Source organism: Palaemon carinicauda, chromosome 14 (assembly GCF_036898095.1).
Source record: "Palaemon carinicauda isolate YSFRI2023 chromosome 14, ASM3689809v2, whole genome shotgun sequence".
Taxonomy (NCBI): Eukaryota; Metazoa; Arthropoda; class Malacostraca; order Decapoda; family Palaemonidae; genus Palaemon; species Palaemon carinicauda.
In genome coordinates, this window is record NC_090738.1 from 46,231,368 (window position 1) to 46,257,449 (window position 26,082).

The following is a 26,082-nucleotide window of genomic DNA, read 5'->3' on the forward strand; positions in this document are numbered from 1 at the left end:
TCCTCTGCCCGGAGTGAGCGAGCCTATAGTGGTATTGAGATGACCTCGGATCATCTCAGTATCTCTACTGCAAGGTGCGAAGGTATGAAAATGCGTCCCTTGCTGGTTGGAATACGCCATTACCATGAAGTCGTCGCCCACGGAGCGACTCGGCAGGAACTGTAGGATCTGTAGAGGGGCCAGACTACGGCCCCTAAGCCTGCCTGAATGATGGAGAGGTATCCTTCAGGTCCTGACCATAGGCCTGAACCGGAACATGACCCCCCCCTTTTCTTTGACGAGTCCGAGAACAGCATCAAAATGTGGGGAAAGGACGAGAATATCCACTCCCATCAAGAGATTCCATAGGTCAACACCCATTGCAGGTCTAAATGTTCCGCTGGTCCCATAGGGGCCAGAAAGTCCGGTTGATTGTTGCTTTGATACCACCGGAACTTGGGCCGCCCCACAGGGAACTTATCCGGAGGCGACCGTTCGGGACTTTAGACGGGTCAATGAGGAAAAGAGACCCAGGAAACGTTCCAAGGTAGGGCTGGAAGCTCTGCTTGACTGAGAACAGGTACTGCGACTCTCATCAGCCTTGCCACAGTCAACTGAAGGGAAGGCTCGGAGAAGGAGGCAACAGCATCAGGCGTCCCCAGGTGGTAACCCATCCAAGTACTGACCAGACCCAACGTTGCTTAACTTCGCTGAACGGACGAGAAGCGGTGTTTCCAACGTGGTAAGGCCGTTGACTCAATATCATGGCTAAATACTCCAGATGTTGAGGCAGAAGTAGAGAAGGCTCCTAGCAAATTACCATGATCCCTCACTCATGGTACGGACCCGGAAGCTTGTCCCGGCGTTGAAGAAGGTCGAACCCGAGCCTACCGGAGTTGACCAGACCTCCAAAAGGCGAAGGAGGCGAAAGCCTGCTCCTGAGCGGCCATGAGGAAAACAGGGAGGGTTCTCTGGGGAAAAACCTGCGATGCCGCGGCGGGATCGCCACACCGCATCTTAAGTCTACGCTAAATTCCAAGAGCTTCCTGGAAGATGGATGGAATGGAAACTGGAAGTACCCTTCCTTCCGATCCAGGGCCTAAGGAGTCCTGCCGCCTCGTTACCAGTCTGATCAATTCTGCTGTTCCACGCTGGACGAAGTTTGTTCGACAAACTTGATCAGAGCTGAGAGGTCGACGACGGAATTCCCGTCTCAGATGCTTTCCTACGAGAAAGGATCGACTGAAGAAGACAGGGGGTGAAGCCGTCGACGACCCTATGGAGGATCTTCTCCTTAGGCATGGATCATTCTGCCCAAACGGGCAAAACTCTTGCCGACCCCATGGCATAGAGGTTCAGTGACACTGAATTCGCTGACAGAGACGGAGAGATGGTAAGCGCGAGGCGCGATATCCTTGGCTGATCACTGAGATCGTGCAGGAATCGGCATCGGGAAGCTGTTATCCGGATGAGTAACCTTAGGGATCCTCCCAGCGTGAGACCTGCAAGGGGGGTTGCTAATCCTAGAGTTTGTGAACTCTGCCGCTCCCTCTAGGATTATGCCCCCCCGGGAGAGCCTCCCGTGCTACCTGTCCCTGACAGGAGGGGACTGCTATTGGACACCTTGTCTTAGCTGCCGTAGCCAGTCCGATAACTTAGGCCGACGAGGCTGAAAGAAAAGGCGCTGGAGGCCTGCAGGGTCTGGAAGAAAGCGTCTTGGAGGAGTGAAAACGGAAGTTGACTTCCTCTGCACAACCGCTGTCCATGTCTCTGTCCTTGGGCACAAACAAGCTCTTCCCAAGGATGGAAGAGTGTCTGAGCTTGTCAACATCCACGGATGAGACACCCGAGAGGAAGCCCTCGGTCACTGCGTCTATATGGTCCAACATCGAGCTTGCCCGCAAGTTCGAAACTTGGCGACGAAACGCCAAGGCGCTTGAGCCCGAGAGGAGGAAAGTACCCATGATCATCCTGGAGCTTCCTTGTACAAAACCTCGGGTCGCAACCGAGGAGGGAAAGGACCTCGAAGCCCCTTCCACGAGATGGAGAAGAGGAAGGGCTAAACAGTCACCCCTTGCCCGATGGAGAAATCTCGAACGGAAAGCTCCCTGGCAAGACCCTTCCAGGGAATGATGAGGAAGGGCTATCCCAGGTTCTGGAAAGAAGAATGTTGCTCAGACCTCCCTGAAGATTCTTCCTGCTCTTGCATGTGCCATGCTCTGCGTTTACGGGTTGAAGACCGTGTTCTGGAAATACGCTCCAGAAGACTCGCCAGGCTGGCCATGTTGCGAAACCCCGACGGGAATCGCAGTCGCAATTGCCCTGGTGCTCGCACGATGGTAAATCAATGGTTTGCGCGTGGCCGAACGTGGAAGCGCCCATGCGCGGGTACGCAGGAGCGCAGACGAAAGTGCGCGAGGGACCGCAGAAGGAGGGCGAGCGTGGTAGGAAGGGCGAGAGCTGGTGGTCGGAATCCGAAAGTTCACAGGCGAGTGATGACCCGTAGGCGAGCAATGGATACTGCAGGAATAGAGCCGACGTTAGCGCGATGGAACACCGTAGGCTCGCGCGATGGGAACACCGTCGGTTCGCGCGATGGAACACCGTCGGTTCGCGCGATGGAACACCGTCGGTTCGCGCGATGGAACACCGTCGGTTCGCGCGACGGATCACCGTTGGTTCGCGCGATGGAACACCGTTGGTCCGTGCGATGGAATACCGTTGGTTCGCGCGCGGGTGAACATTGGAGCGCACATGCGCGCGAGCACGAGGGCGTGTGGTCGCGCAGGCACGTGGGAGCGCGGGTGAGCGCAGGCGGTCGGGAGACCGATGGCGCGTAGGCGGGCGATGGCGCGTTGACGAGCGATGGCGCGTTTTGGCGAGCGATGGCCCGTAGGCGAGTGAAGGCGTGTTGGCAAGCGATGATGCGTCGGCAAGCGATGGCGCGTTGGCGAGCGGTGGTACGTTAACAAAACGCTAGCGCGCAGGCGAAGAATCACGTGGGCGCGTAGGCGATCGCTAACGCGTAAGAGACTAGGGATGGTTAGCGCGCATCGCACTAAACAGAAGGCGGGCAGGTGCATCAGGAAGGTGAGTGCTGAAGCGAGCTGTCAATCAGGCGATCCTGGACGGTCAGGAAAAATCGTTGGCGCCCATTGGTGCGTGGCCGGAAAGGGCGCGCAGATGTGCGCTGGCGATTGAAGAAAGCTGGCGCACAGAAGGACTGAAGAAAAGGTGAGCGCTGGCGAGCAGGAGGAAGATCTATGGCAAGACTCAGCTACCGGAGATCGTCCACAGCAGGCGAGCGCTAGATCACTACCGATGGTGTCCAGGGGACCTGACACGCGTGGAAGATCGATGGCGATCGTTGACGCGCAGGAGATCGCTGACGAGCAAGCGAACGTTGACGCGTCTGTGGTCGCTGGCGAGCAGAAGGCAACGCTTGGAATCCTGTGCGTAGAAGAAGAGTCCTTCTCCAAGACCTGAACCGAAGTTCTAGATTGCGAGGGCGAACGTGGGCGCGTATCAGGAACCAACAGGAACAGCAGCGACGATCATCAGGAGAGCGCTGGCGAACAGGAGAGCGCTAGCGATCAGGAAAACGCTGATGAGCAGGAGAGCGCCTGTGCGCTAACACTGAGCAGGAGAGAACACTGCAGAAGGGCACGCAGGGGAACCCTGACACACAAGGGAAGCACCCCCGTGGGAGGCAACCCTTTGCCCCGAAGGGACCGTTGTCCGTCGGAAGACGAGGTCAGACTGCTGTCCATCTGCACTAGGGGCGGAAGGTCAAGAAGGCGTTGGAGATCGATCCCCGGAGAGATCTAAAGAGGAAGGAGCTGCAGGCTGCATACGGAGATTCAAAAAGGCGCCTCTTAGCACCCATACAGGGAGAAGGGAGGCCCTTACGACGTAGTGGACGGTGAGCCTTACGGCGAAGGCGGCCAACAGCAAAAACAGCAGAAGAGTCCTCCGAAGAGGAGTCTCTATGAGTGTACTCTCTCGCGAACGAAAGAGAAACACTTCGTAGAAGAGACGGGTCAGCCAGTGACCTAAAAAGAGCAATCCTCCGAAGAGGGGCTCCTGCAGTTGCCCAGCCCCTTGAGCGTAACTGCAGGTGCGACCGCTCAGCACCAAGAGCATAGTCGCACAAAAAAAAGGCAAGAGAAGAACCCCCCAAAGGGGAAAAACTCAAGCCTGGACAGGAAAACTTCCCTCGGAAGGAAAGTTACCCACCTAAGGAGGCGAGCCTCCTGAGTGTTCTAAAAAGAACTGGGGAGCTGTCAATCGTCACGGGAGTACTTCCAGGAGAAGGAGACACGCCCCTGACGAAGATCTATAGGGGAAGCAGCAACAGCCGAATCCCCAGGCCTCAACAAGACAGCTCACTCCGTTGTCACATTACAGAAACGAACTAGATCGGTAACTGTGAAAAAAAAAAAAAAATCATTAGTTAACATTCATTCCCCCGGGAAGGGTCAGAAGAGGAACCCCGAGGGAAAGGAACACAAGAATTACACAACAGGCACGTGCCCTCACAACCACTTACACTCACGGAAGGAGAGCTGTAACCAACACAGAATTATAACAATTATAATTATGTAACTATGTAATTATGTAATTTAAAAATGAATGAACACTAAAGAAAGAACGAAAACCCCGAAAGGAATCGTTCTACAAAGCTGAAAAAACAACAAATACAATTAGATTCATAAACTTATTGAGACAAAACGTACGGCGTAGCAACCCCACCCACACGGGAAGGAAGCTACTCAGCCGTAGTAAAAGTAACGCAGTAAAAGGGTGAACGACCTCAAAGAGAGAGAGAGAAAGACCGTAGTCAAACTCGATCGTAACCCATGAAATTACACCATGGTGGCCTAACTGCCGAGGGCTCCACGGAGATATCGTACACTACACACACAAGCACAAACTCTGAAAAGGAAACTTACTGATTTCTATACTCAAATATATACATAAACACGAAAAAATGTTTACATATATATTGAGTAAAAGAAAAGTAAGTGATTAAGTAAAGACAAAACAAACAATGGCTGCCAAGCGAGGACAAAGACAGAGACGTCTGTCCATTGTCCCAGCCAAAAGTGAAGTGAAGCAGTTCACCGGTGTGTGAGGGGGGGAGGGGTAGCTAGCTACCACTCCCCTACCCCCCTGCTAACTAGCGCGGGGGGGTAATACACCCTCGTTAAATTCTAATGGCTTGCCATTTCAGCTACGCCGAAAGGTAAACCCAATGTAAATAGCGTGGTTTGTATTTCGGTTACGGAACAAACTATTTTTTCCAAAACGAGATATATCGCCTACTTTTTTTCTGAATCAATTTGCATATTTTAAAATAATTCCCTGTAATCCCCTTTGATTCAGCTATAAGCCACATCGGTGGTTTTGGATTTCTCTGGGAGGGCATAACTAAATCTGTGTCTTTTTGCAACCAATCGGCAGGCCTATACACGTCCAAATCTTTTGGTACCTTATCGCAGAGAGCAGCCGCGACATTCAAGTTATTAATTTTAATATCATTCAATTTACTTATTGCACTAAATGCTTTGTCATAACTACTATAAGATATCCATGAATCCCATGTCTCAGCTTCAAGTTTCATCCTTATTTCTTTTATGCATCCATAGCATTCAAATGCTTTACATAGATCATCATAATTTGTCTATTGAAATTTGTGTAACATGAAGGATAAGTTTCCTCGTGTTACCCAAATTACTCGATTTTGAAATATCAGTAGAATGGTCCTTTCCCGTTCCGAGGTGATCAACAGAACTTTCCCTTATCACATTAGCAGAGGTCGTCAACAGTGCCGGGGGGGAGTCAGCAAATCCAGGGGATGGGGAGTCAGTATTTGAAGGGTCCATAGTAAAGGGTGGGATGTTCTTTGTTTTTTGTTGGTTTACCTGCTTGAGAATTTTAAGAAAGTATCATACATTGGAAAGGAAATTTGCATTCTCCACTATCGGCACAATGAGAGTATACTTCCCAGATGGTCCACTCCATACCCTACCCGAAGGATAGCATCAAAACAGATATAGAGGCACAGGTGTAAGCTAAACCCGCCTGTTAGGACTAAGACTAAGGATATATGGAATCATCCTCCCCATATCTGTAATGATGGGCTTCTGGCCAAAAGCCAAGAGTCCCACCTCAAGGATTGGATTCCCCTGGATTCCGATGACCCAACCCTTGAGAGTAGTTCCGCCAAAAAGGTCCAAACCATCTTTGGGATGGCTGAGATCATCCAATACTCTCATATATAGCTTTGAATGCAAATACCTCCCAACTGTGATCCCTTCTCCCATTCATCTAAGCAGGCAGTAATAACGAATGTGGAAATATCCACGCCATTCAAATAAAATAAAAACAAATAGATAAATAAATAAATGAACAAATAATATATATATATATATATATGTATATATAGTGAACCCTCGTTTATCGCGGTAGATAGGTTCCAGTCGCGGCCGCGATAGGTGAAAATCCGCGAAGTAGTGACACCATATTTACCTATTTATTCAACATGTATATTCAGACTTTTAAAACCTTCCCTTGTACGTAGTACTGTTAACAAACTACCCTTTAATGTACAGAACACTTAATGCATGTACTACAGTACCCTAAACTAAAACAGGCACAAATATTGAAGGTGATTTTATATCATGCATTTCCTAAACATGCTAAAAAGCACGATAAAAAATGGCAACCAATGTTTTGTTTACATTTATCTCTGATCATAATGTAGAAACAAACTGGAGGTAGAGCTTTGCTTATTACCCAGACATATTTCCCATACTTTTCCCTTAGAACTACATCACATCTTCCTACTTTAGATATATATATATATATATATATATATATATATATATATATATATATATATGTATATATATATATATATATATATATATATATATATATATATATATATATATATGTGTGTGTGTGTGTGTGTGTATATATATATATATATATATATATTTATATGTATACACATATACATACCTACATATATACATAAATACATGCATACATATATGTATATATATTACTGTATATATATGGGTTATGGAAAAAATCCGCGAAGTGGTGAATCCGCGATGGTCGAACCGCGAAGTAGCGAGGGTTCACTGTATATATATATATATATATATATATATATATATATATATATATATATATATATATGCATACATCTACTCACATATATATACTGTATATAACTTAAGAGAAATAATACTAAGAGTTAGGACAGCAAGACAAAAGAAAGTTGATAAAATTAAGAGAAGGTCGAAGAAATATTGAGCAGAAGGAATAGAGGAAAGGGAGAGAAATTTATATTCGAACTTGGGGAGTAATTTCCCCAAGTTCGCGAGCCCTTTTGCCCGTCATCAAGTTTCAGCACGGGAATGAAATGCCGTGCTGAAGCTCAATGACTTCATCAAGGCATTCTCTCATTAAGAGGGTCAGAGGGCAGAGGTGACGATAGTTCTACATGGGAGAACTCTAACCTTGGAGCTCTGACTAGAGTCAGCTTGACCCTGAATGATGGCAGTTTGTCAGGTACTCTCTTCCTCTTCAGGAGAGAAGCAGTCGTTGTCCCCTGTCCTGAGTCGGTCGATACGGAGGAAGTCCCCAGAGAAACCAAGGGGGCTTCCACGTCGCAAAGGGAACATAGGTACGAAGGCCTGAGTCATGGCCCTGACCAAGGTGCTGAACCACGGCTGCTTACTCATGGATGCACAATCAGACAGTTCCCCTGAAGGAGTAGTGGCCAAAGGGTCCTTCCGAGGAGTCTTCATTCCCAATGATGAGGACTTAGGCACTGACGACGACGTTTCCTTCCTAGGTGTTGGAAGTTTCGGGATCCTGAACCCCTGAAACTTGCCCTCTTCCTCCTTCCCGGTGGTCGCACTGTTATGCGTTTGCGGGAAGTGGAATGGGGCGACCGTGAACGGTCGGTGACCACCTTACCCTTTTTGGACGCAACAACCACCGCCTTCTGTATTTGCAGTTGGCGATCCTTGCTTGGATGAGGATGGGCACTCACCTTTACGGTCGTGTGCTGAGTAAGTGATGGCCACTGACTGGTGTGAATGCGTTGGCAACCGCCGACGTGAAGCCTGACGCTAGTGAATCGATGACGATTGTCGAGCAGGAGGGCGTTTGAGCGTCGAAGAGCACTGAACAAGAGAACGAGTTGTGGGTCGACAATTCACGAGTAGCCGATTCATGAACCGCTGAACGAGAAGTTGGATGGTGGGCCGACGATTCACACACCGTTGGACGTTTACGCTCTGACAGTGATCAACGCGCTTGTAGCTGAGGCGAACGGGGCTTGCGTATGGTGGAAGAAACGCTCCAGTCAACAGCCGAAAATTGGCTTGTTGTACGGCGAGTCAGCGATTGACGAGAAGGCGATGGTTTATGAGAGGCGTGCAAATGCTGAGCAGGCGATTCATGTTTGGGAGAACACTGTTGGGTAGGAGATCGATGTAGAGGCAGGTCCCGATGCTGACGAACTGGCGATTTCCAAGATGATGACTGAGCAGGAGATTCACAAGCTACAAGCAGTTCACGTGTAGCCGGCAGTTTACGAGTTGTCGAACGAGAGGGCGGTTCACGAGCAGTCGGCTGGGAAGACGGTTAATGATGGACAGGCAATTTACGAGCTGTCGCATGAGTGGGCCATTTACGAGCTGCAGGTTGATAGTGGACCTGACGAGCAGGTGCCTGACGAGACGGAGAATGCTCCTAGAAGCTCCGGTGGAGAAATGTGACCCTTGTGAGGAGACACATTTTCTGGAGGAGAACGTGATTGATCCCTTGCAGGAGACAAACAAACTGAAGTTTGTTGAGGAGAAACTGAGGCCGAAGAAGAAAGCGTTGGGAACCAGAAGAGGTAGGCTGGGCAAGTTCCTCTGAAGAGGAAGACTGTGGAGGCGTCTCTTCGCCGACGGAGTAGGAGTACCCTGGAGGTGAAGAGGACAATGAGCACGGTGAGGTCTTCTGCCACCAACATGACATCGATCAGCAAGCTAACTATCAGCTGGCCTCCAAAGAGGAGTCTCTATGAGCGCCCCTTCATTAGAAAGGGGAACACTCGCAGGAGAGACATGCCTCTGACTTTGCTCTGCCCCCCCCCCACCCCCAGGATGTTTGTCAGTAAGGGGAGCGCACACCTTGGCAGCAGCAGCAGATGAAGAAGATGCAGCCACGGGAGCCACTGGGAAGGCAGCAGACAAGACCTCCGAACTACTACGTTGATTAAGGTCCAGTGGTCGACGTCTGACGCTGACAACACCCCCCAGGGAAAACTGCTCAGCAGGAAGATCTCTGGAAGGTATCCAAAGAGGTGTCTCTATGGGTGGTCTCTCTCGCGACCGAGAGAGATGATCATCCGCAGGAGAGACAACAGGGATGATGAAGGGAAGTTCTCCCTTGGAAGGGAGAAATAGCCCAACACCTAGGGAGGAAAACTCTTCCTCAGAAGGGAAAGTAGACCAACCCCGGAAGGCAGACCTCCGGGCAGCACTCTTTGCTTCCCATCAACAAGCCTTGTTCAAGTTGAAGGTCTGCATTGAGAGCTACCATAGAAAACATAGACAGAACTAGTTTCCTCAAGGTTAGCGTGTTGATCAGCAGCTGCCACTTGCGCAGGAGAACAGGAAAGTGATGGCGCAGTGACAGCAGATTTAACAGGAACAAAAGGCACTGCTCTTCTACGTTGGCTATCATAGCCGAATGAAGAAGAACGGCATATCTAACCGAGGAAAAATAAAACAAATTGTCACAAAAAACTCGTTTAGGAGGAGCATCTAGTCTACGGACGGGAAAGGAGTCCACCAAGAGAACAGACACAAATTAAGGACTGCACACTTCCTTCCCCGACTGCCATCTAAGGGAGAAGGAGAGCGGCAGCGAAAAAACTAACAGAATGACAAATTCGTAGATAATTTGTATTTTTCCTAACTATAGCTATTTACATGGGGTAATTACTTTGGCGTAGCTGAAAGACGAGCCATAAGAATTTCAACGAGGGTTTACTACCCCACCCCTAGTTAGCGGGTGGTAGGGAGGGGTAGCTTGCTACACCCCCCCCCTTAGACACACTAGTGAGTGCTTCACTTTGCTTAGAGGTAGGACTTATCCCGGGGGACAGAGCTGGCGGGCAAATATGTGTAAATAGCTAAGGTTTGTATAGTCAAGAAAAATACAAATTATCTACGAATTTGTCATTTGTTCCGTAACAGAAATACAAACCACGCTATTTACATGAAGTGACTCAACCCTTAGGAAAGGAGGTAAGTCCCTGCCATACTGGCTTTGGCTTTGCCCGGGGACTCCATATTCGAGTGTGTAAGTACTCGAGAAATAAGGAGTTCCTGCGCCTCGCTAGCATGCTGTGAAACTGCTGAGGCCTACATAAGCTGTGTGCGAAGGTGAGGAAGTGACTCGATCTAGGAAGTTGACCTGGAGTTCTTCAGATGGAAATCTAGGCTAGGACTCTCCCAATACCACCTCGTCAGGGTATGGGGACATGACAGTATTACACTTAATACTAGGAACACAAGGGAGCATGGTTTACCTGCAGTGGTTTGAGGTCAGCTGTGCAGAGAACCCAGGATGCTGCTTTCTCCAAGGGAGGAGAGGATGAAGAAAAGAATAAGGGCCAGACAGATCTTTTCCTTCACGCAGACTAAAACCGGGTAACAATGCCCTCAACCTTCTGCTACTTGTCCATTAAGGAGCCTGAGGTTAAACCAGCTGTTGTGCAGCCACCACAGGGCAGATAGAGAATGTATCGAGCCTCCTGTGTGTCACGTCTTGCAGGTAGTGGGCCGTGAAGGTGGTCTGACGCTTCCAAACACCAGCTTGCAGGACCTGCGTCACTGAATAATTTTTCTTGAAGGCCAGGGATGTAGCTATGCCCTTGACATCATGCGCTCTAGGGTGACGTGACGGAGAAGGGTCAGGATTCAAGGCCAGGTGTATTACCTTGCGAATCCAGGCCGAGATGGTATTCCTGGTGACCCTCCTCTTCGCTTTCCCAGTGCTCACGAACAAGGCTTGCACCTGGGGACGAACTGCAGCTGTTCTTTTAAGATACAACCTCAGACTCCTCACTGGGCACAGTAGGAGATGGTCTGGGTCATCTGTTACAGAACGAAGACTCAGACTCGAAACCTGGAAAGAGTCGAACCTAGGGTCCGGCACTCCCGGATTCTGAGTCTTGGCAACAAACTCAGGGACGAATCTAAACGTTACCTCCCCCCATCCCCTTGAATGGGCGATGTCGTACGAGAGACCATGCAATTCACTGACTCGCTTGGCCGAGGCCAACGCTAGCAGGAACACCGTCTTCCAAGTAAGGTGGCGATCTGAAGCCTGGCGTAATGGTTCGTAGGGAGGTCTCTTCGGAGACCTGAGAACTCAAACCACGTTCCATGGAGGAGGTCTCAATTCTGACTGAGGGCAGGTAAGTTCATAACTTAGTATGAGAAGGGAAAGTTCCAGCGAGGAAGAAATGTCCACTTCTTTAAGCCTGAAGGCAAGACTTAAGGCTGAGCGATAGTCTTTCACTGCCGAGACTGAAAGGCGCATTTCCTCCCGCAAATACACGAGGAACTCCGCTATTGCTGGAATAGTGGCATCGAGTGGAGAGATACCCCTTCCACGACACCAACCACAGAAGACTCGCCACTTCGCCTGGTAGACCCCTGCGGATGACTTACACAGGTGTCCAGACATCCTGTTCGCAACTTGTTGCGAAAATCCTCTCTGTGAGGAGATGCTGGATAGTCTCCAGGCGTGAAGTTGAAGCGAAGCTACGGCTTTGTGGAAGATGTTGGCGTGTGGTTGTTAGAGTAGCTCGTGACGTGGAGGGAGTTCTCTCGGAACCTCTGTGAGGAGTTGCAGAAGGTCCGGGAACCATTCTGCGTGATGCCATAGAGGAGCTATCAGGGTCATTGATAGATTGACCGATATTCTGGTCTTGTTGCTGCCACCTTGCCGCGCAACTTTGTAGGCATCCCCCCACTGGTGGACATGCAGGGGGACTGCCAATCCTAGCATCTATGGCTTCGGCCGTTTCCTCTAGGGTTCTTACCTCCCCTGGAGAACTTTTTGCTCCTTCTGCTCTTGGCAGGAAAGGGCTTAGACACCTTCGGCTTTGCTGCTGTCCTCTTCTTTGTGTCCTTAGCTGGACGGGGCTGTTGGGCTGCTGGAGTTTTGTAGGGCCTCGATGTCAGGGCCCTATGGATGAGGGAATCCTGGTTGGACTTCCTCCACCTCTCAGCGGTTAGCTCCACATCCTTAGGCTCAAACAAACTCTTACCGAGCACGGAAGTGTGTCTGAGCCTGCTAACATCCGAACTGGGAACCTTCTGGTGGAATCTCTCAGCCACTGCGTCCCGTTGTTTGAGAATCGTATTGGCCCACAAGCTCGAGACTTGGTGGGCCAGAAACTCGATGGTACGCGTGCCTGAGAGCAAGAATGTCTCCAATGCCTTCCTGGTGCTTTCTTTGGACAGGTCCTCAGACCGCACCATGATGCCCAGAGACCCCAGCCAGATGTCAAGCCACGAAGTTGCCTGCATGGCACACTTCACCACCTTCTCCTGGCTTAGGATCTAAGTAGCTGAATAGAACAAGTGCCGGTTGGAGAGTCTCTCTAGAGGGACTCCCCCGGTGAATTCTTCCACGGAGTGGTGAACTGGAAGACCCAAACAAGTCTCCTCAAGGATCTCAAAATACCTCCTCTGATGGACTCGAGGAGGAGGGAGGAGCTTGTTACTGGCGCTGGATCTACACCTTGTCTCTGGCACTCTTCATCCCTTGTGACCAGGGCAAAGCTGCACTGGCCCTAGAGGGTTTCTGGGTGCCGTAGACTCGGTCCAAAAACGTGTCCTTACCCTCACGAGGAGGAATCTCTGGGTCTGGAATCCCGTTGAGGTTCCTTTTGAGGGTCAGAACTTGCCAGAACGCGTGTTCTGACTCTTGGTGCTCTCCTCCTGAAGGACTGGCAGCAAAGTCTCCTGTCCCCAGTGGTTCTTCCTGGGGGGACTCGTGGACATCCTCCGAAGGTCTAGCTGGCTCCTGTCTGATCCTTGCCGACGACTTGGAATCGTCTTAAGAGTCCTTCGGTTCCCTCCTGGGAGGGATACAGGATTCGAGTAACGATGGTTGCAGGCTCTTTTCCACCCCTGATCGAGAAGACTTCTCAGGGAGAGGCTTTCCCCCATTGGTGCGATGGGGGAAAAGTCCGGCTTGTCTGACTCTCCTGAGGATGGGTAATCCTCATCCGCAGGGGAGGGAGAAGGAGCCTTGCGCAAGGATTTGCGAGGAGACAGGATAGCCCTCGGAGGTGTCTCCACGGAGGGGACTCCTCTCTTCCTCTTCAGAGGGGAAGCAGCCACTGATTTGTGACCCAAGTCAGATAGCACAGGCTTCATAGCCTGCATAAGAGCTCTGACCAGGGTCCCGAACCAGGGCTGCTGGCTGACAGTCACGCTGTCAGACACTCCCTCTGGAGGGAAGGGGATCGTTCGATCCCTTGGAGGAGTCGACAAACGAGGGTTCGCCTGAAGAGAAGCTGAAATGAGAGAGTTCTTAGACCTGTCCGGGAACCGCCCCTCCTCCGGCGAGTGAGCTGTTCTGCGCTTGCGGGGAGGGGAATGATATGACGACCTGTCAGCCTGACGACGATCGCGCTGGAGGTTGCGCGATGAGCCCTGTCCTGGGTCGCGTGCGAAAGGATCGTGTGCCACAGGATTTTTCCGCTCGCGCGGGCGCGTGCGGGCAGGAGATGGCGCGGGCGAGCGTAGAAGATGGCGAGGGCGTGTGGAGAGGAGGAGCTGGATCGTGAGGAGGGGTTGAAGGCTGGATACGAGGGCGCGCAGTAACCTGATGCGGTACTGCCGGCGCGAGTGAGCAGTAGCGCGTGGGCGCGTATCTGGAAGTACTGGGCGAGGGCGCGAGTGCGCAGCCTCGTGATAGCGCGAGGGTGGGTCTGCACGTTGGCGCGCAGGTGAGCGCTGAGCCGTCTGAGCAGGTATGTTAACCTGAGGAGACTGTGGGAGCGCTGGGCGCGCAGGGGATCGTGGGCGCGCAGGTGTGCGCTGCTGTGATGGGCGCGCGATCGAACCTGTGCGCTGTTGAGTTGCATGGGGCGCCTCGAGAGCAACTGGAACCTAGCACAACTGGAGGAGCGCGTACAGGATTGAGCAGTCTGGAAGGAGAGTCCAGGGGTACCTGTGAGCTCCCGTGCGCTAACTTAGGCACCTCCTGGACTGCGCGCTGAGATGTAGAAGCACGTTGGCGAGCGCGTGTGCGCTGTATCAGGAACTGCACGCGATGGGCGTGCCTCGCGCCTAACTCCAGAAGGGCACTGCGAGTGTACCTGTGAGTGCCTGTGCGCTAACCTAGGAGCCTCTTGAACTCCGCGCGACGTGACAGGAACCGGTGGACGCTGGGGCGCAGGTGGGTGTGTGTGCGCAAGTGAGCGCTGGCGCGCTAGATCAGGAACTGCTGGTGGGCGCGCAGGGGAACCCTGGCGCGTAACAGGAACAGGAGCGCGCACGCGCACAGGTGAGCGCTGTGGCGCTAAGTCTAGAACGGCAGCAGCAGCATGAGGGCGTGTAGGTTTAACCTGGCGCTTAAGGGTATGAGGCGCAGATTTGCGCTCAAGTCCCTTATGCCCCGAAGGAACCGGTGCCTGCGCAATGGCAGGTTTAGGTGGCGTGTAAAGCGCATCAGCATCCTCAAAGGGTGACGGCAGGTCAGCAGGTCTGGAGGGAGACTGGTCACAGGGTCCCGAAGGACGACCTTCCTCCTAAGGGGATCGCGAACAATCTCCAGAGAGGTCTAAGGGGGTAACTGGCGAGTCGTCTCCTCCGCAGAGGACTGTGGGGACGACGAGCCGAAGAGGCGCCTCCTAACGCCCTTGAGAGGAGAAGGAAGACCTCTGCGGCGAAGGGGAGGACGTGCCTTCCGCCTTATACGCCCACGAGGGGCCGTGGGGTCAGCGAGCTGACCATCGTAGGGGTTCCGAAGAGGAGTCTCTGTAAGGGAACTCCCCCCAGGGGGAGAATCACCGGCAGGAGAGACCGTAGGACTTAGTTCCTCCCTTGAAAGATGTTCGGAGGGGGAAACTAAGCCTTCAGCTACCTCAGCAACAGGAACAGGGGTTCGACTAGACCCACCAGATGCCTCCGTCACAACAACGTCAACGACAGACAGAGGATCTATCCCTGCTGTAGTTAGCGATTGTTTGACAGCTACACCTAGTTTGATCATGTCAAACAGGGCTTCCCTAGAGGGTGAATCCTGCAGCCCCAAGGAAGCCCAATGCTGTAATAAATCATTGTTATTTACAGACAAATTAATATTTAAATCCTCCTCCGGGGGAGGAGGGGCAGCTGCCTCGCTATGGGAAGAAACTACCTCTCCCGCACCCCGGGATCGGTCAACAGCAATACGGTCAACGCTACCACTCGCCGGCCTCTCGGAAGAGACCGCTCGAGGGGGAGCTTCTGAGGAGGAAAGGGCTACGGAAGAAGAAGTCTTGGAATTTTCTCTCTTCAAAGAAGCCTCTGAAGGAGAAATATCCCTTTTAGACTTTTTCTTCCGGCGTGGGGCAAACCTCTCCCACTGGGAGGTAGACCACTCCCTACATTCAACACATACATTACCGCTATCACACCGTTGGCCCCTACAATGAGGACACAAGGTGCGGGGATCGGTGTCGACCGCCAACATAAAACTCCCACAAGGGAGGCCAGGAAGTCCGGGGCACGTACGCATATTCAGTAGAGGCCAACTTCAAACACACTGTGAGGAAGAAAAAGCAAAATGGATTAATGACAGTCAAAGCGAGGGAGAGAGCAGATAGGTCTGTTCTCCGCCCGAGCCAAAAGTAAATGAAGCACTCACTAGTGTGTGTGAGGAAGGGGGGGGGGTAGCAAGCTACCCCTCCCTATCCCCTGCTAACTAGCGGTGGGGTAGTAAACCCTCGTTAAAATTCTAATGGCTCGTCATTCAGCCTCATCGAAGTAATTACCCCATGTAAATACCGCGGTTTATATTTCAGTTACGGAACAAACAAGAATTACAATTAATATATTCAGCTGAGAAAATTAACTAAGGAGAACCATTCAACCCTCCAGGGGGAAGAGGGTTCCCCCTGGAGACGAAGCTGAAAAGTTAAATAACAACATTATAATTTTACTTAATTAACGAAGAAAACCATTCTGAAGAGCAACGTAACCCGTGAACGGGAAAGGTGTTACTCCCGAGGAGTATTCTGCCGGCCAACCACAAGTGAGCGGCGATGACCTTCAGAAAGAGCAAGACTGAAGTCAAGCTCCGAAAGGGCCGCACTCCCTTCCCCCAGCAGAATCCTTCTAAGAAAACGTAGATGGAAAGGTGACGATAACAGCCAAACGGAGGAGTATCCAAACAATGACGATTCCCCTGTAGCGGAGGAGGATTACACGGAAGGCCATCAGCCAACGGGATGACCAAAGTCAAAGGGAAAAAGGTCGGAAGGGAAGATTCTCCGTCCTAGAGAAACTGCTGTACTACGCTGTCACATACACAGCACATACACTGTAAAGAAAACTCACAACAGGAATATAAAAACATTAAGAATGTTTTCATAAATACAGTACTGTATATACAAAAAAAAAAAAAATAAAAAAAAATAAAAAGATAAAGATTAATGGCAGTCCAAAATAGGCAAGGAGGAAGAGCGGTAACAACCGCCCTCATCACAGCCAAAAGCAAAGTGAAGCACAATCACAGTTGTGTGGGTAACCCCCGCTAACTAGCGGGAGGGGTAGTTAACCGTCGTTAAATTCTAATGGCTCGTTCTTTCAGCTTCGCCGAAAGTAATGCCCCTATAAATAGCTTTTGTTTGTATTGCAGTTAAGGAACAAATAAAAATTACTTTAAAATTTTATAGTTTACCAACATACAGTACTTTAATTTTTGATCACCCTTGTCAAAAGACCTACAGGGTTAATTCTACTGCTGCACATAGAAAAAATACCAAGAGCTGTGAGACAGTGTACTTGCATAGGGGACTATTCTTTCTTAATGAGAATGTACTGCAAAATTCTGAAGAAAAGTTTGGAAAGAGGCCAGGAGTAATAAAAGAAAAACAGCACATGAATACTAAAGCAAAAAGAAAAATAACTGCAGATTGCAAGAATAAAATCTTACAATTGTAACAAGAGCACTTTCCATATACTATACAAAAAGCATGGGTATAGACATGACATTTAGCAGTTAATAAGCTTAATGAAAAGAATAAACTGAAAAAACTTGGGATTACTTATAAACTTACTGATGCTTTACAAGCTTCAGCAAACATCTGATATAGAGATTTGGGGAGCGCCAATTCACTTTGAGCTAAAGAAACACCGTAAGCAGTCTCTAGGCACTGTAAGGCAACTTCCACACTTTCTACACCTTCTTCTGTTAATCCATTCTCGACAGCACCTCTTTCTAGCTGAGACTGCAAGAACTGTAACATAGAGTATACTAATCTCTTCACCACCTCCCTGGAAAAAAAAAATAAGGAAAGCTTAATAAAGTAACAAAATAATACAGTACAAGGTCTAATTAAAAAAAAAAAATCAAAATATTCATATACATTATGATAAATTCGAAGATAATATGTTATTTTGATAATAAAATAAATTTTTGAATATACTTACCCGGTGATTATAATAGCTGCAACTCTGTTGCTCGAATGAAAACTCTAAGGTAAAATTCGCCAGCGATCGCTACACAGGTTGCAGGTGTGCCCAACAGCGCCATCTGTCGTCCAGATACCCAGTACTCAATGTAAACAAAGAACTCAATTTTCTCCTCGTTCCACTGCGTCTCTATTGGGGAGGAAGGGAGGGTCCTTTAATTTATAATCACCGGGTAAGTATATTCAAAAATTTATTTTATTATCAAAATAACATTTTTCAATATTTAACTTAGCCGGTGATTATAATAGCTGATTCACACCCAGGGGGGTGGGTAGAGACCAGCACTATATGTTTACATTATTATGAGCTAAGAATTTTTATTTCATTTTAGAAGTTATCAAAATAACAAAAACAAAATAAATAGGTACCTGGTAAGGAAGTCGACTTGAACAATTACTCTGCCTTTTTAAGTACGTCTTCCTTACGGAGCCTCGCGATCCTCTCAGGATGCTGATCGACCCCTAGGATCTGAAGTATCAAGGGTTGCAACCCATACAACAGGACCTCATCAAAACCTCTAATCTAGGCGCTTCTCAAGAAATGACTTTGACCACCCGCCAAATCAACCAGGATGCGAAAGGCTTCTTAGCCTTCCGGACAACCCAAAAACAACAATAAAAACATTTCAAGAGAAAGATTAAAAAGGTTATGGAATTAGGGAATTGTAGTGGTTGAGCCCTCACCCACTACTGCACTCGCTGCTACGAATGGTCCCAGAGTGTAGCAGTCCTCGTAAAGAGACTGGACATCCTTAAGATAAAAAGACGCGAACACTGACTTGCTTCTCCAATAGGTTGCGTCCATTATACTTCGCAGAGATCTATTTTGTTTAAAGGCCACGGAAGTTGCGACAGCTCTAACTTCGTGTGTCCTTACCTTCAGCAAAGCTTGGTCTTCCTCACTCAGATGGGAATGAGCTTCTCGTATTAACAGTCTGATAAAATAGGATAAAGCATTCTTTGACATAGGCAAAGATGGTTTCTTAACTGAACACCATAAAGCTTCAGACGGGCCTCGTAAAGGTTTAGTTCGTTTTAAATAGAACTTAAGAGCTCTTACAGGGCATAAGACTCTTTCTAGTTCATTTCCAACCATATTTGATAAGCTTGGAATATCGAACGATTTTGGCCAAGGTCGAGAAGGCAGCTCGTTTTTGGCTGGAAAACCAAGTTGTAGAGAACATGTAGCCGTTTCAGATGAGAATCCGATGTTCTTGCTGAAGGCATGAATCTCACTGACTCTTTTAGCTGTGGCTAAGCATACCAGGAAAAGAGTCTTTAAGGTGAGATCTTTCAGGGAGGCTGATTGTAGCAGTTCGAACCTGTCTGACATAAGGAATCTTAGTACCACGTCTAAATTCCAACCAGGTGTAACCAAACGACGCTCCTTCGTGGTCTCAAAAGACTTAAGGAGGTCCTGTAGATCTTTATTGTTGGAAAGATCTAAGCCTCTGTGACGGAAGACTGATGCCAACATGCTTCTGTAACCCTTGATAGTGGGAGCTGAAAGAGATCGTTCTTTCCTCAGATATAAGAGGAAGTCAGCTATTTGAGTTACAGAGGTACTGGTCGAGGATACGGATACTGACTTGCACCAGTTTCGGAAGATTTCCCACTTCGATTGGTAGACTCTAAGGGTGGATGTTCTCCTTGCTCTAGCAATCGCTCTGGCTGCCTCCTTCGAAAAGCCTCTAGCTCTCGAGAGTCTTTCGATAGTCTGAAGGCAGTCAGACGAAGAGCGTGGAGGCCTTGGTGTACCTTCTTTACGTGTGGCTGACGTAGAAGGTCCACCCTTAGGGGAAGGGTGAAGTGTTCTGGGAACGTCTACTAGCCATCGAAGTACCTCGGTGAACCATTCTCTCGCGGGCCAGAGGGGAGCAACTAGCGTCAACCTTGTCCCTTCGTGATAGGCGAACTTCTGCAGTACCTTGTTGACAATCTTGAACGGAGGGAATGCATATAGATCTAGATGTGACCAATCTAGGAGAAAGGCATCTATATGAACTGCTGCTGGGTCCGGGATTGGTGAGCAAAATATTGGGAGCCTCTTGGTCATCGAGGTTGCGAAGAGATCTATGGTTGGCTGGCCCCAGGTGGCCCAAAGTCTCTTGCATACATCCTTGTGGAGGGTCCATTCTGTTGGAATTATTTGTCCCTTCCGACTGAGACAATCTGCCATGACATTCAAGTTGCCTTGGATGAACCTCGTTACTAGTGATATGTTTAGACCTTTTGACCAGGTGAGGAGGTCCCTTGCGATCTCGTACAACGTCAGAGAGTAGGTCCCTCCTTGCTTGGAGATGTACGCCAAAGCCGTGGTGTTGTCCGAGTTCACCTCCACCACTTTGCCTTGAAGGAGAGACCTGAAGCTTTTCAAGGCCAGATGTACTGCCAGTAGCTCCTTGCAGTTGATATGCATTGTCCTTTGACTCGAGTTCCAAATTCCCGAGCATTCCCGACCGTCTAATGTCGCACCCCAGCCTACGTCCGATGTGTCCGAGAAGAGAACGTGGTTGGGAGTCTGAACAGCCAGGGGAAGACCCTCTCTTAGGTTGATATTGTCCTTTCACCAAGTCAGACAAGACTTTATCTTTTCGGAAACCGGGATCGAGACCGCTTCTAGCGTCTTGTCCTTTTTCCAGTGAAAAGCTAGATGGTATTGAAGAGGACGGAGGTGTAGTCTTACTAGTGACACAAATTGTTCCACGGATGACAGCGTCCCTACCAGACTCATCCACAGCCTGACTGAGCAGCGTTCCTTCTTCAGCATTTTCTGGATGGATAGCAGGGCTTGATCTATTCTGGGGGCTGATCGTCTTGTTGTTCAGCAACGTCCTCGTCAGAGGGTTCCTCATCCGAAAACTGATGAGGAAACGGCAACGGAGTGGGCAACGTCTGGCTCGCTGAGTCCGGTCGCACTGGTGGATGCGTGACGGAGCCGGACGCAATATCATGGAACTGCTGCACAGTCTGTGAACTGTCAACAACCATGGGTGCGCGAGGAAGCACAGCGTCAACCCGAGACTGTCTAGACCGTCTGGGTTGTGCAGTCAACACCCTACCGGGTTGCTGAGGTTGACCACTGCGTCAAAACAAGTCACCTCTGCTGGTTGTTGAACGTCCTGAACGTCAACAACCACCTCCGAGCGTCGCTTAACGTCAACGTGCGGCTGGCAACCCACACTGGGTCGCATCGGTGGAGGAACCACCTCAAGTGGCAGACGCGAGTAGGTTACCTCAGCGTCAACAGGGCGCACAACCGACCGGTTGGAAGGTTGTTGGCCAGAAGGTTCGGTAGCAACCTTCTCCGCATTAAAGTCCTCTATCAAGGACGCAAGCTTGGACTGCATGTCTTGCAGCAAAGCCCATTTAGGGTCTACGGGAGCAGGTGTGGCAACAGACGGGGTTAGCGACTGAGGCGGTACCGTTTACCATCCCTGAAAGCCTTGTTATGCGTGACATAATTGTACAGCAAAACTTCAAAGGCTCGAAAACAGCTGTGAAGTTGACCTGTAAACAACTTGGAGCGTCTCCTGGCTAGGCGCCAGGGAGAGTCTACGAGAATTGAGAAGTCTATCTGGGCAGAGGCATGAACTCCCAAGCCGAGAACTTCTCTCGTGTCATATCAGACTCTCGCTCTATAAACCAGTTTAAAAGAAGGGAAAGCAAAGGCTGTATCCCCCAAACTCCTCCTGGTGAAAAACCAGTCGCCTAGCCAACGTAACGCTCTCTAGGAGAGCGAGAGAGCACTAGCTTAAAAACAACGGCTTCGAAGTAACTAGGCCTAGTGTAAGCTCTGACGTTTAGGCGAACGAGGAGCAGCAGTTACAAAAAGATCCGGACAAAGATCCTTAAAAAAAAATCATCATGATTTAATTAAAGTCCATAGGAGGCTAAGCAGCTTTAGGCTCCTCTCCATCTGACAGAGTCCTCAAGGGAATATCAGTAGGAGGGAGAACAGCAACTCCCTCATCTACAGGAACCTTGTCCGATAAAAGCTGAGTCTCAAGCAAGGGAGAGACCTACCGTGGTGGCAATGCTTTACAAGCAGAGTCCACACTCACTGGTGCATTAGTAGCGGACCAGAACGCAACGTCATGTAACTGCTTGACAGTCTGTGAACTGTCAACAACTGAACTGTCAACCACAACAGGTGCGTGAGGACGCACAGCGTCCACTCGAGACTGCTTTGACTGCCTAGACTGAGCAGTCAAAACAACTCTAGAATGCGGAGGTTGACGCACAGCGTCAAAACAAGTCAACTCCGATTGTTAGTGAACGTCTTGAACGTCAACAGGAGCATCAGCAAGTGGCCTAACGTCCAAATGCGGCTGAAAAACCACACGAGACCGCATCGAGTGTGGTTCTAAACAACCTGACTGACGTGACTAAGCTACGCCAACGTCAACAGTAAGCACAAAGGAACGTTAGGTTGGCTGAAAGCCAGGATATCGATGAGATAAACGGCTAGACTCAACGGACTAATCGGTAGAATAGTCTTCCATAAGGGAGGCAAGCATATACTGCATGTCTTGCCATACAACCCATTAAGGATCAACGGAAATGGTTGTGGTAAGAGACGAGGGTAACGTCTGTGACCGCAACACTTTGCCAACAAAAAAAGACTCTCGGAGTCTGTGTTACGCTTTTGTTAGGCGGCGAGCAGTTATCCGATGACTGCATAGGGTCAGAGCTGTCCTAATGGTTGTAACCAGGATGCTGGACCTGTCCTGAAAGGACTGACTTTCGTTTAAGGGCTTCGAAACCTTGTGACAGGTTTCTTATGCGAAAAGCCTTCGGATGACGAGGAGAAACAACATCTCTCTCGTCTTATGGTAGGGGAGATCTTGGTAAGATACACCCGATACCATAGAGGGAAAAACGTCTGTTCGTTGGTCAAGGCCTCTCGAACCCATAAGTCGTTTGACATTACTTCTCCCCTGGGCTTGGGAGCATGTAAGAGGTCCCGGACTAGGTGAACGACAGGCACGAACAGACGAACCCTCGGACGCAACACTGTAACACTTTGCGCCTCGGACGCAACACTGTAACACTTTGCGCATATCACTTTATCACTTCGATTTTCTGTTTTGCACTTATTTCTACCTGAAACACGCAATTCTACCCTTCATTAAAAGGTAGTTATTGCGAAATCAGTCGTATAATGCAAGCTCATTAATACCAGCAAAAAACAGAAAACATATTTTAAGATAAAAAAATCAGTGGCTGGGAAAGAGACTAAACACTAGTTCATATAACTACGTTTTCAATCTCTCACCGCACATAGCCTGGGGACGAGAATAAAAACCTAAAAACGTTTTATCCTTCCTCCCCGTACAGCGACTAGGGACGCGAGTAACACGAGAACAACGTTACCCGCTTGAACGGAACGTTTTCTCTCCTCTCTCTCCCTCCGTCTCTATCTCTCTCTCTCTTTCTCTCTTGATTTCGCACCTAAGAGAAGAGCCCAATTATATTTCGTCAAAAAAACATGTTATTTGACTAAAGGAAAAAACTGAAAGGTTTTTCAAATAAAAAGTTCCTTTAAATTAGAATTTAAAACATTTAAGCTAAGAAAGAATGAACAAAACGTCAGAATCGATTTACTCTTACTGCAAAGTGAAACCGTGATACACTCTCTCTCTATCGTAACGATAGAGCGCATGTTGAACGTCCTGAACGTCAACAACTGCGTAGCATAAAAAAACTAAACGTTAGTTCATCTTTGAAAACAGTACGAAGACTATCAAAGAAATTCTTTCATAAAATATTACATTTAAAAAGTTTTAAATCCTTAGCTCTTTAAAAGCTAATTACGATATAAAGGGCTCAACGTTGATTAACTTCGGTTTCCAAGTTAGGACCGCCTACTCTCAGGAAAGGTCTATATAAACAAAACATTAAAATTTATTTTTATATGTTTATAATAAATGGAAAGTTAATCGAAGAGGCCTAATAAAGGCGGAGAGATATAAAATATATAGAGGAAAATCTATAACGTGATAAGATAATTACTAAAAGCCTAAACACACTTCCGTCTAAGGGAAGGGTCGGCCATTTTAAAAGTGAAAGAAAGTCCATACTCTCTTTGTCACCATAATTAAATCTATCCAAAACGAGTTCAAGATTTAAGATGAAGATAAAACACCTGCATAGCGAAAGCTCAAAACTAGAATAAAGTACTTCACCAATTAGTTGTGAAAAAACTCCAGTTTAGCAACAGCGAGTAAGAGCGTCTTGTCGATAGCTCGACAGAGAGAAAATTGAGTTCTTTGTTTACATTGAGTACTGGGTATCTGGACGACAGATGGCGCTGTTGGGCACACCCGCAACCTGTGTAGCGATCGCTGGCGAATTTTACCTTAGAGTATTCTGTCGAGCAACAGAGTTGCAGCTATTATAATCACCAGCTAAGTTAAATATTGAAAATTGTATTTTTCATAACGATACAAACCTTTAGATATTTATTAAAGGTATTACTTTTGGCAAAGCTAAAAGGACAAGCCATTAAAATTTTGAGAGGGTTAACTACCCATCCCGCTAGTTAGCGGGGGGAGGGGGTAGTTCACTACCCCTCCCACTCACACTTATGATTGAGCTCACTTTGGTTGGAGGCAGGACTTCAAGGGGGATAGAGTTGGCAGGCAAGTTTGTATAAATAGCTAAAGGTTTGTATTGTTAGGAAAGATACAAATTTTCTCCGAATTTATTATTTGTTCCGTAACTGGAATACAAACTTACTGTAATGTAAGGAGAGAATTTTACATTGAATAAGTTAATGTGTATATGATTAGCTATTTTATAAGTTTTGTTCGTTAATTAAACAAAAGAGGGACAAATAAAATTAGTTGATTTCGTAAAGAGTTATTGAATAGAGACTAGAAACGAGAGAGGAGTGTAAAGGCATTGCGAGAGTTAAACACTGACGTAGTTTTTATAGACAAAACAAATTGCCAGCACAGGAACTGCGCGCATGACTCAGTGGAATTATTATTTTCCATGCGTTGCTTTGGATAAAGCAACGGAAGCCAGCAATATGACATCACCAATTCGTTAACTACACGGAGCAATAAAACACAAGATCACATGACATAACGTAATTTGCCACACCTAGACTGGCCTATAAAAGACGCCTGCGAGAAAGCAGGACCGGCTCTTCCCTCACAAGCAATCACAGTGAAAGATTCTTCCTTCTCCCCCATCTTGGGGCGTGGCCTCCACACCAAGTGTCGACGAGATAGGCCCTTTACTAACTTCAAGAAATGCGGTTAGGTTGGCTGCAAGAAATAGGAGAGAAGTCCAGTTGGAGATGTCCTTTTGCCTTTCAACCGAGAGGTGGATAAACAACTACAGTAACTCCTGCCCGAGACGAGGTAGGGGGAATATTTTATGTCCATTTGGATGACACCTGCCTAAGACCGAGTTCTCTTCCTGCCTGAAAGGAGAACTCGTGAATTCCACAACCCACAGCAAATAGAAGTTCCAGTCCACGGTTACAGTCTCCAAATTTCAAGAGAGTTAATTTTGTACTAGTTTTGTGTTTACTAATTCTTAAATGTAGCAGAGATTTGTAAAATCGTTGTTCACCGAAGTTCACTAGTAAAGCCACCTACACAAAATGGCATTTTACCATCACCACACACTTTTGAGGGACTTAAATTTACACTGTATTTAAACAAAAGAATAAACACTCCATGAAAGAATAATATTATTGTATTGAAGCTCAAAAATAATAATTCTGCCCCAAGGAGCTTCACACTATGCTATTTATTAAGGATGACTCACCCATTAAGAGGGTGGACGTCCCTGCCAAACTGGCTTTTTGGCTACCTGGAGCTCCTTATTTTGAATAGGTATGTAACAAAAATAAAAAGGCCCCACGCCTTGCTAAAACTTGCTACTCAAGGTATGCAGCCTACGCAAGCTGTGTGTTGAGATATTAGCAGTGCGACTGTCAAGGTAAAATTTATTCTGAGTCTTTTGTAGGAAAAACTGTTGTAACCAACATTTTCCCAATACCAACTTGCCAGAGTATGAGGACTCTATCAGTTCTAACTTAATACTAGGTACACTAGGAAGCATGGTTTACCTGCAGTGGTTTGAGGTCAGCTTGTGCAGAGAAGCCAGGTTGATGATTTTCCCAAAGAGAGGGGAGGATGAAGAAAAAGAGCCAGTCATACCTTTTCATTTTGATATTTCCAGAACACAGCCTGTAGAGCCTGCGTCACTGAGAAGTTTCTTATGAAGGACAGAGACATAGCTACGACCCTGACATTGTGGGCTCTGGTGCCACGTGAACAAAGAGGGCCTGGATTCAGGGC

General features: G+C 48.3%; 1 protein-coding gene and 1 non-coding gene across 3 annotated transcripts in view; both read right to left on the bottom strand.

The window, feature by feature from the left end:
• Positions 1 to 26,082, bottom strand: part of LOC137653567 (small glutamine-rich tetratricopeptide repeat-containing protein alpha-like) — a 179,015-nt gene that overhangs the window by 99,284 nt on the left and 53,649 nt on the right. For both annotated transcript variants that reach the window (XM_068387075.1, XM_068387073.1), the window contains exon 2: positions 17,348 to 17,564. In XM_068387075.1, coding sequence (XP_068243176.1) covers positions 17,348 to 17,564 — 217 coding nt within the window. The remainder of the gene's footprint in view (positions 1 to 17,347; positions 17,565 to 26,082) is intronic.
• Positions 617 to 735, bottom strand: LOC137653876 (5S ribosomal RNA). The gene has a single exon (XR_011046556.1). It is a non-coding gene; the product is annotated as a 5S ribosomal RNA (ribosomal RNA).